Source organism: Pyxicephalus adspersus, chromosome 11, assembly GCF_032062135.1.
Source record: "Pyxicephalus adspersus chromosome 11, UCB_Pads_2.0, whole genome shotgun sequence".
NCBI classification, from domain to species: Eukaryota; Metazoa; Chordata; class Amphibia; order Anura; family Pyxicephalidae; genus Pyxicephalus; species Pyxicephalus adspersus.
In genome coordinates this window covers 29,990,697-30,002,357 of record NC_092868.1, presented here as the reverse complement: position 1 = coordinate 30,002,357, position 11,661 = coordinate 29,990,697, and the positions used below count along the sequence as shown (strand labels likewise).

Sequence of the window (11,661 nt, the reverse complement as noted above, 5' to 3'; positions counted from 1 at the left end):
TTCGGACCATAAGACGCACCCTGATTTTCCCCCCACTTTAGGGGGAAAAAAAGTGCGTCTTATGGTCCGAAAAATACGGTATTTTAAGCACACATAGTCTCTAGTTCCAGCTAATGTCTCACATCCATTTCTGCTGTCAGTAAAAGTTTATTAAGAGATTAAAAGATTATTTTGTTAGCAAGTGTAAAATGTCATGCTTCTGGTGCCCATTAAAAGTATGATTGCAGCTTCTGTGGGTGGCTGCCAGCAGTTCAGAAAGGTCTACATGCTGGCTAATGATTACATTTATACAGTGTTAGAATCGGCACCTTTTCATAATGTAAGTTTATGCAAACCTTAGTTGTGGTTAAGCAGGTTAGGCAAAATGTATGTTGAATAACAAATCAAGAAGGGTAGGTAAATGCAAAAATCAAGGAACATACTTCATTGTACATACCGGTACATACTTCATTGTAAATATGTGAAACAAATGCACTTTAAAAACTTTTTAACTTTTTTTAATTTGTCCATTGTTGTTAATAACGAAACTTGCATTTTAACATTTAATTCATCTTTCTTTATCATAGATGCCTTCAAAGTCCCCTGTAAAAACTTTTCCCACACAACTATTTGGCTGTGCATCTTCAATATTCAGTAGTATTGGAGTTTCCTTGTTAATTCTTTGGCATTGATGTTGGTATTAGAGATCCAAGCATCCTCCAACCTTACCTTGCATTGCTGCTGAATATTGAAGCAGGCAGGGGGCTATAAAACATAATATTGCCACCCACAGAGGTAACTGTGTTATACCTTTTTGATGGTCTACATTAATATGGAATATGAAATAATGAAATGTTCATACATAGTTGATTCTTCAGATCCCTGCTGACAACATCTTTTCAGTCATTAGTGTTTACCAGGAAAACATGCTTTGTGTAGCCTAATCCTTTTATATTTTGTATACTGTAACTGAAGACATTTATATCAAATGTGATTGCAGATACATGGAAAACAAATTACTCCTGTTGGAGATGTCTTGCAATCATTTATTGTCTTTTTAAGCCTTTGTGTGCTTTTTTATGTTGCCTGCTATTTGTCAGCATTCTCTTATTTTTGTGCATTATAACAAAAAGGTGTGCAGCGTCTTTGAGTGAATTCATAAAGGGAAAGCGCTTACCCCCTAAATGAATAGGATAAGCCTGTGCCCTAAAGACAAGCTAGAGAGGGGTAAGTGCTTGTCAGCAGGGAAAACAGGGGTCAGGGTAATGGAAGCGACTACCTGCTAGCTGCTCTGTGTGAATCCTGCTCTTTGGAAAGCTGCTACAGATCCTGCAGAAAACCATGTTCTCTGCCAATGTTCCTTTGTTTTCTGCATGGAAGTAGTCATCTATGTAAAGAGGTCCAACATTCCCCCTGTTGTCAGGCCTACTGCTTTGTAGTTTGTAAAATTCTTGCATCCTGCTGATTGCACAAATATAAGTCTAATGTATCAGGAGGCAGTTTTGACCTCTTTAGAGAGACCACTGCTTCCTTAAAGATGGCAAGGATCCTTCCTGCAGAGCACAGGCTTCTTTACTTAGGTTACATACACACATCGGATGATTTGATGCTGTACATGTGTCGGATTTTTGCCCAAGATGAGCACGACCATTTCAATCTCACGTGTACAGCAAGTCCCTTCATCAATCTGCAATGGAGGGGAGCACCGCAGGGTGCTGGTTGCTAGCCCTACCCTCTCCATTATTCCATTATTGGGTTTAAAGTGTGGCTACTTTCTATACGTAACAAACTGTGTAGGTCTTATTCTTACTAATTGCATTGCAGCAACCTATTACATGCATTTGTGTTCGGTGGTGTCATTCATTGTAAATGGTACCGTAGCACCAAAACTAACCTGTGCTCCAACATTCCATCCAACGCACCGTGCCCTGTGCATTTTCCTGGGCTGCTAAAATTAGGATAGCAACTATTTATTTCATGCCACCAGGTCTGTGGCATGGTCTCGTATAGAATGGCCTGCCTAGGGCAGTGTTTGGCAGTGTGTGGGAATGTTTGTGCTGCAGTGGACTGCCTATGGGTTTGAATGGGCCTTAAGACTTTGTACACCTTTTTGTTTGGTTGTACCTAGAATGTTTTAGTGGATTTAAACTGAAATTTACCTTTCCTCATAATATAACAAATGTCTCCACCTGGACAACTTGAAATATTTGCATTGTATAAAAGATGAATGCTAACTTCTATGTTTAGCTATGTGCTTTCCTTCGCCCCCTGAAATTTTGGCCCCTCTTTAAAAAGCCACCAGAATCTATATCCTTGGTCTTTTGACTAATTATTAAATCTTCCTTCATTTTTATTTCCAATGACTGTGGCTAAAGGGAAATTCAGGAGAACAAAAAGAGATTTTAACGCCTTACAGCTCTATAGAAAAATTAAGTTGTAGCTTTAGGCTAAGTTCCGACAGGCAGTGGGAGCAAATATTGTCTTAGGTGGCTCTTAGCAGATGGCACCAACTGCTGCTCCGGTTTTTAGTGATCTTTTAGGGGCAGCACTGAACCCCTCACCACCATCCCCATTCACTCCCTATAGGCTGCAAATAGAATGCTACGTGTGTGGCAATGATTCATGGGTGTGAAGTTGCAGTAACTGCCTGTTTGGACTTGGCCAATATCTGCCTCTAGGCAGATGTTCTGTAATCAGACATATGAGTATATTCATATACTTATTAATCAATTTAATACTTACCTGTCTATGCAACTGGATAGGTAAGTAATAACTGCATTTTACTGGCACATTTAAGGAGCATACGTTTAATTTTGTATTACTAATAACATTTTTCCCATGGGTTAGATGTTTTTCTCGTCTCATGATCTTGCTAGACTGGTTATACCAGCTGTGACATGCTATTTAATAGTACCTATCTTCTGTTGTGATTGCTGTTGCCATTTTTTTTATATTGTATCCATGTTGTCTGCACATCTTCATCTTTCATTCTCTCTCCCGCTATCGTGCAGAGAGTTCGTCCAGGAAGACAAAATCTGCTTGGGATGAGAGTAGGCACGAGACCTATGGTAAGACCTAGGTGCCAGCGTGGATTTTTTTTTTGCCACCTGCACATGCATTGCTGTGTCTTTAACTGTATGCATTTGCATGGCATTCTTTGTCTTGGATTAAGGGTCTTTGTGGCTGTGATTTATCTTGCTGTTGCTTTAAAGCATGCCCTATTAATTATGCTATCTTTACAAACTATCCACTGAAATATTCTGAAACCTAATCAATTTTAAATCTTAATCTCTAGGTTCTGTCAGCTTGGCTCAAAGTCAGTAGCATACTAGCATCCAATCTGTAGCATTCGTATATTTTGATCTGTATAAGTTTAGTCTACTAAATTATTTTCTTTACACATGATTGCCATTCAATGTACCAATCAACTAATATAAATAAAGCCCCCTTCTTTTTAGTGGAATCAGATTTTCATCATCAATTTACCCTAATTTTGAGGCAGTGTTGGGTAAACTTGCACACACATGGACATATCAAATGGATCATATAATTAAACATGTATAACAAAAGTTTTACTAAGTTCCATGCAATTTGTTACTTTTCTGGTTATAGTTCATCTTTCCACCCCTCCTGCGTCTTTGGCCCTTTCCAATTCAACTAAAACTGATTGTTGTTCCAGATGCATGGATTACCTTCACTTGGTCCCAGTGGAACAAACTTTTGAATTCTGTGTTTCATTCATAAACGTTTGCAAATGGAATGAAAGCCTGCTCAGTGCATGCAAGATAGATAGGATAGATAACAATGTTCTACATGCAGCTCTAGTCTCCGCCCCCCCCCCCCCCCCTTTGGAACATGTGATTATATGACACATGGACCATCTCACAACCTGCTTTAGCATTTTGAAGTCGCACATTCTTTTCAGAAACAGACTCTGGCGTGTTCACACCAAGGAGATTATTAGGTCATTGCAGTGCACATCACATTATTATATTGCTTTTGCCATGTTTTGCATTGTGCTGCAGTTGTATATCATTTGAGAGAAAATGATATCCATTATGAATATTTTGGTTGTAAAAATCATGATACGCCTTCCCTGCTGTACATGTATTAGATATATTGTGACAAAGTTACCAGGTGAAAGAACAATGTCTTAAGTGCTGATATTCCAGTTAACCTCTGTTCAGGGTCACAGGTAAATTAAAAAAAATTGTATAAAAATATATATAAATTGCTTAACAACTGCTCCATAACCAAACCCCAGATTACATTTGGAGACGCTTTCTTTGCAAACTTGCTTATGATGTGCTGCTATACCCTTTTAACCAATTTAAAAATAAAATGTAAGATGGTTATCACACAAGGTGGAGAAATGCCCCAACATGTTTCACTGTTTAACTAATTATTCTTTAGTGGAACAGTCTGTAGCTGAGGCAGTGGATAAATGTGCACAGTTGGATGGCACAGTCACATACATGTGCTGCGGCAGTTTAGGCTTATGTATTGCTTGCAGTGTGTTGGAGAAGATATGTTAGAATGCTATTCAGAATTATTGGGAGGGGGTGATACTCATCACTGTCTCTGCCGAGGTGCCTACAGGTGTTCATGGAAAACCCAATATTTGTGAGAGTTGATGTGCAGGAGTCTATCTTTGTCTATGGCCTCGGCATGCAGCACCATGGAATCCCATGTGGCTGTACTGCTCCAGTCAGTAGTAAGACTTTTAGCTGGAGGATGTAGGGAAAAAAAAAAAAAAAAAGTGCTTATCTAATCTTGGTGAGTATGAATCTGTTGGGGGTGAGTTAAGCTACGTATACACGTCAAATTTTTCTCACCCGATAATCGGCTATCGGCCGGATATCGGGCGAGAATCTGTCGTGTGTACAGCCCGTGCCATTCATCGTCTGTGGATCCGTCCTGGCGGATCCACAAACAATGAACGACGAGCGATCCTAATGCAAGGTAACGGGGAGAGCGCGCAGCAGGGTGCTGCTCTGCCGCTCTCCCCCTCCCCTCTCCATAGAGCAGAATGGTGCTGTATGTACAGCACTCGTTCATGCATCGTGCGGTTCTTATCGTTGGAAAGGATCGTGAAAGAATTGCACACGTGTATTCGGCTTTACCCTATGCCAGAGAATGGGGGCGCAGAATAATAGGTGCATATTGTTGGACAGTGAACTTATCGTCTAAATAGCGTAGAGGGAAAAAAAAGAATACCAGGAGTGAAATAGCAATTCGTTTATTTTGTGAATTTACTTGTTTATTTTGCCTATTCTGCCTTTTTTTTCCGGCCTTTTTGCCTTTTTTTTTTTTTTTTTTTTTTTTTTTTTTTTTTTTAAAAAAAAAAAAAAAAATGTTAACTCTAGGAGGTTTTCGGTGTGCAAGCTTCTGTATTGGGAAACACTGACACATTGGTAGGATGCTTAAACAGAATGATCTCTAGGGTATCAGGGAATTGACCCGTGTTGTATTTGTTGTAACTACAAAGAGCAGATTGATGATTTTACTTTAAAGACATTGGTACATTTCTCATAAAGCTTCATCCTTTACGTCCATAAGGTTCAAACACTAGGGAAACAAATATATCCCAAATAAAAACCGTATAGACATAGTTAATCCAGAGGAAGGCAAAAAAAACCTTTTAAAGCCGGTTCAATTTGCTCCATTAGGGGCGGGGGAAATTCCTCCTGGTCCTGTGAGACAATCAGATGTTCCCTAATTAAACCGCCTCTGTGGTCTAACTTTGCTTTTCATATTCCAGCTTTTAGTACTTAGGACTGTTCTAGGATTTTTATTTAGTAAAAGGAAAACTAAAGGAATTGGAAACAATGGTCAACATGTAAATTTCCATCATAGATTACTGTATAGAAAATAGGTATTTTTTTTTTCCCTTAAAGTATGTATATTCTTTTATTTTTCAGATATTGGGGTAAGATTGACATGATCCCATTTACAAATTTGATGTCTTTAATAAATCCTAAATCTTGTTAGGTGTTCCTAAGGCAAAATTATTCCTCACACATGCTACACATATACTAAATAAACCAAAACTGTTACAGGTTGACATTGAAAAATCCGGTAAACTCTGGACCTAAGGTGGTCCGGATTTTTCAAAATTCGGGATTTTTTTTTTATACTTACCTCCACACACAGGCCAGCCTTCCTCTTGCAGCATTGCGGACATCTGGCACAATTCCAGGGAGGTCTCAAGGTGGATTTAGTGTTGCAAGCAAGACTTAACGGCTGTTTCTGCAGAACAGCACCATGAAAGTATTATTGGTCAAACACATTACTGCAGTCCTTGTATTGAACATCCGATATGAAATTCATGCCGGGAAACGAAAGGATCTGGATTATCGATGGCCGGATTTTCAACCGTCAACATGTACTGCTGAATTAGATATTTTGCGTGTTTTGCTCAGTGCTATGGTTGTTTTAAGCGTGTTTTTCAACCTTTTTTTGAACCACAGCACATTTTTTACATTGAAAGCTAATTCTCTTGTCTCTAAGAATAAACAAGGCAATTAGGCCACCTACTGCCACTCATTGACATGGAAGAGTATTACATTACTCTGCCAGTCACTACAGCACAGACACTCGACAATGGTAATTGGATAATTTCCCACGGTACACCTGAAGATCTCTCATGGCATACTCGTGCCGCAACACAGAGGTTTTTTTTATTTATTTATTTTATTTTATTTTTTATTTTTTTTAAAGTCACTACTCTTCATCTTCAGACTTATTTTTTTCACAGGAAAACTATCCATTATATATCTGATCAGTTTGAACATTTTTTTGTGATAGTTGCTCAATTTATGGCATCATCTAAACTTGGGGTTTGTTGATGGGTTTCCAACAGGTTGGAGTTATCCTTCATCTTAAACTTAAGGTCACCATGTGTTTATGTGTAGTTGAAAGAATATTCCGTTTATCAAATCCAACGCACAAATATAATTTATTATTATTTACAAACATGGTTATATGTTTTATATCCTTGTTTTCCTGTTATTGTCCAAATATATATTTTCAAAATTGGAGCGTTTGTAGTTCTCATTTATTTTCCTAATATTACCAGATTAGTAGATTGAATATTTGCTGTAGTTTTAATGTGTTTTGTTCTACAAAATTGTCCTCAGGTTTGGTTCAGCGATGTGTGATAATTCAGAAAGATGAAAATGGCTTTGGGTTAACAGTTAGCGGAGATAACCCTGTATTTGTTCAGTCAGTTAAGGAAGGTAAGTCCACAATAATATTCCTCCAGTGCATTTTTGTATCTTACATTGACAGTGACCTGATGTTCCAGGATTCTTGCTTGTTTGCCCCAGGAGCAGTGTGATTAATTGGACAGTAAGGTGAAAGTGGCATCTGGAGGAAAGGTCCAGGTTCTGTTATAATTTTTTTTTTTTTTTTATTAAATAGGATAAAGAGAAGAACGAAAGTGGTTCAGGCTCCAAGTTTTTTAGGTGCAACAAATAGTTATGTATTGATACATATTTGTTTTCATACATAATCTACATGCATATATCTAAGCATATTAAGCTATGTATGTAAATTAGGTATGACAACAAATATGTATCAATACATAATTAATTCTTGCACCTAAAAATCTTGGAGCCTGAACCTATTTCTTTCTTCTCTTTATCCTTTTTAAACATTTTGACTACTATAGAAGATAGCTCCACAACCCAATACTGGGGGGGAGATAAACTCATTGCCCTAATTCCTCATTGCAAGGTAAGAACTGGGTGGACTGATCTGAGATAACACCAGAAGTGTGTATAAGACACAGGATAGCTTTCAGAGTTTGACATATATATATATATATATATATATATATATATATATATATATATATATATATATATATTTGCCATATGTTACTAAATACTTTCAGTTGTATATTTATTGGAGATGAACTGCTGTTTGTTTGCGCTACAGAGAGGATTCATCATTAGGTTCTTTGAACAGAACTAAAGAACAACAAAATCATCTTCTTTTGAAAACCTCTGTTATTTATCTTAGCTTGTAATTACTGCAACATTTGTACTGGCACCACAGCTGGAAATCTATTGCAGCACTTCAGCAGTTTAATTAATAACAGATCATTGATACAAAAACAAATTATTCTTTCTCCAGCCTAAATTGACAAAATCAATGTATGTCATTATATTATATATGTTATATTATTATATATTATAATTATATATTATTAATATATATTATAATATTATATATTATTATATGTGTGTCAGTAATGTTTAAGGCTAGCAAAAGCTTTAAAACATTCAGGCATTTTAATTTGGATATTCATATTGACCAGACCCCATTCTGCCTATATTAGATCAGTTTGGTTTCAAAGTTTCAAAATAGTTGAATGATGATGTAATATGGTTAAAGACCAAAGAGAGTGAACTTGTATAAGAAGGATTTCTTTATATGCAGAACAGTTATTTTAAGGCCGCCCAACCGCTGTCGCTAAAGCTCCAAAGATCTATTGTCCTGTAAAAGGCTATCAACCTTTGATCTTAATGCTGGTTGGCCTTTCAATTAGAAATATTGTAGGGTCTTCTTTCTTGCATGTGTTGAAAAAAAAGGAGCCCAAGGGGGGGACTTTGGAAAAGTTTAATGAAGTTAATTTTAGAGGATACCTGTATGAACAGTGCTGATAACCTTAAAAGCACACCCATTCTACTTCTACACATGTAAAGGAACAAAACCTTACCTTTTAGATAATGCCAAAATGATCAGTAGGTCCAGAAATATTTTCAAATGGCCTGCTTAGATCCACTAAAGCAAAAAATCCTTAAGGTTTAAAAATGAAATACTTGACAAAATATTAGTTTGCTGATTGTCTATGCAACGCTAAAGCAGAACAGGTCCATTCGAACTTGGCAGAGAATGGGAAATTGTGCAGGCTGTAGAAAAATGGGTTTGAGGAATGGCAGTGTCAGTCCACATTGTTTATATTTTGGATACAGCGGAGTAGAATTACAACTCTTATAGGGGTTTTCCTGCTCCAAGGCTCTATTAGGGAGACTTGCGCTCAATTTTTTTTCTGTCCATGACATTTATTAAATAGGAAGTAAGGCAAAGTCTTCAGCAGGTACGCAGGATGAAATATTGATATTGATTTATTAAATCTCTCCAAGGCTGGAGAGGATACACTTTCATCAGTGAAGCTGCAAACCTGAAATGGATCTGGTCCAGGATTCAAAACATTTGCTAACAAAATGGCAAATTACTTTTAAGAAATCCATTCCAAGTTTGCTTGATCACCCAGCTTCACTGATAAAAATCTTCTCTAGCCTTGAAGAGTTTTAATAAATTGGGCCCATTGTCAGCAGGGCAAGAGGTAAGTGAAGAAACAAAATCATAAAAACCTGAGGGTTTCAAACTCACCCCCACTCCATACAAAATGAAAATGAATGAACCTACTTTATGGCTTGCTTACATAGAAATTTGAGAATGAGAATTCAGATTCACCTTTTTGGATGTTGGTAATCTGAAACTCCTCAAAATCATTAAAGAGAACTACACTCACTTTTTTGTGTACGGACACCAACAGACAGGTGAATACATTGATGGCAGAAGAGACAGAAATTATCCTGCAAGTTTTTGTGTACCATATTGAAATACTAAATTTCAGTTTAACTAAAAGTTCTCTTGCAGCCTTTAATTGGGAAAAAATATGGTATTTCCAAAACAAAAAGTCAGCTATTTATGTGACTTGGTCTTGTGGGTTGTGATTTCTCCTGACTAAAGCTTCCCTTTAAAGCCAGAATTGAAGTTTGACATTGGTCAGATTTTAATTGCTGTTTCTCTCCCCATTGGTTAGATGCCCTTACTTATCCGGTCCTAATATAACCTTTGTTCCCCATCTAGAGGTTTTTTTTCTTTACCTTGTTTCTGTAGGAAGACATGACCATTATTGCCATGACATCACCAGTCTTAAAGACTGCAACAAATGTTAGTGGAGAAATGTATCGGCAGAGAATGTCCTATGTCTCTTCCTGTTGATGTAGTCATGTCATCAGAACTATATCTCCAGTTTGTGTTTACCTACATTCAGGGTGTGCCAGCTTTTGGAAGACACGGCAGTAGTGTTGTTTTTCTAAAAAGAGTAGTAAATTCATTTGGAGAAGGATGAGGTAGGATGGGCAGAACTGAGTGGTTCTGCAGGAGAGTACTCAGGCTTGAGTTGGGTGGGATGACCCTATCTGGTCCAACTTCACAGAAAAGCTACTGTAGCAAAAATTGCCAGAAACTTGCTAACAGCGAAAGAAAAATGTTTGAACACAGAGCATCACAGCTTGCTGCATATGGGGCTTTGTACTTCATATCAGTCAGAGTGCTCATGATAACCCCTGTACATCACTTAAAGCTAGACTACGGGGCAGTGAAAGAATTGTGGATGGCCTGGGGTGTGTGCATCATTTACCATTCACCAGGGGAAGAAATGGCAACAGAAAGCTGCAGGAAAGAGGAAGTGTGACTTGAAATATCTTCTTCTAATACCTTGTTATCAAATACCTTCAAGAAGGATTCACACAATATTGGGCAGGTAGTTTTAATGTTTTGGCTAATCACCATATTGTAATAAATACAGACCTTACAGATAAATACAGATTTCTCTTAATGATTTGTCTACATTGAATGTCTGCACCAAATCCATCAAAGCACAAAATTGAAACCACTGTTCATTACTGCTATTAAAAGGTGCACATGGTTGGGGTAGGCACCTATAACATACATTTCCTGATTCAGCTAGTTGGAGAAAAAAAATGATCTTTAATATGATATAAATTGGCAATGGATCAATAAACACTGGTAATACTATCAAACTAAATTTGGAAACTTGCATGGGCTGTGTAAATCACAAAGGATAGAGCTATAGTAGCATGTTCATTTTGATTGCTGGTAATTTGCTTCTTTTTGTATTAGATGGGGCTGCCATGCGAGCGGGAGTGCAGACAGGAGACCGCATCATTAAGGTAGAACATATTTTGACATCATAGCTAAAATAGTATGATTCTGCCAATAAATTTAATCTGCTTTTTGAATCCTTCTGATAATGATTGCTCTCATTGCTGGTTTAACATTCACTGTGCTCTGCTTGTTATGTAAAATGTTTGTGCTAATGTTTGGCATATGCATCTTATCTGCTTCTCTTGTAATTTTTAGGTTAATGGGACACTGGTCACACACTCAAACCATCTGGAAGTGGTAAAACTTATAAAGTGTAAGTATCCTTGATTTTCATCACCTAATCCCTACAGTGAGCAGAGGCATCACTTCACTCATTACTTCATTTGCTCAAATGTTCTCTAGGACGGCTCTCACTCTGTAATTGTCCTCCTTGTCTTGACAGGCTTGCTTCTACTTGCTTCTTAAAACTTTTCAAAGTAACCTACCCATCTTCTTTTGTCTCTCAAGCTCTTAATACTAAGCCACTATTCCTCTGCACAGAGGCTTTAAGGTATAAGGAAGGTATTGGAATTAAAGAAATAGTGCTGGCTGGCCATTCATTTCCACAAACATTTAGCTAACCAAATACACAGACAATGAAATTATTGTCTGCATGTTACTGACCTTTTAAAAGCCTCATTTAGGCATCTCTAAAAGTCTTGAGATCGCTGCTGGGTGGCACCATCTTCATCTCTAGCTAACAAGTAATGTTGT

At 37.4% G+C, this 11,661-nt stretch overlaps 1 protein-coding gene across 4 annotated transcripts in view; it reads left to right on the top strand.

Moving 5' to 3' along the window:
- ARHGEF12 (Rho guanine nucleotide exchange factor 12) overlaps positions 1-11,661 on the top strand; it is an 89,735-nt gene that overhangs the window by 20,339 nt on the left and 57,735 nt on the right. For 3 of the 4 annotated variants that reach the window (XM_072427141.1, XM_072427139.1, XM_072427140.1), the window contains exons 4-7: positions 2,991-3,047; positions 7,119-7,217; positions 10,924-10,973; positions 11,164-11,221. In XM_072427141.1, coding sequence (XP_072283242.1) covers positions 2,991-3,047; positions 7,119-7,217; positions 10,924-10,973; positions 11,164-11,221 — 264 coding nt within the window. The remainder of the gene's footprint in view (positions 1-2,990; positions 3,048-7,118; positions 7,218-10,923; positions 10,974-11,163; positions 11,222-11,661) is intronic. The other variant, XM_072427143.1, reaches the window with a different exon arrangement.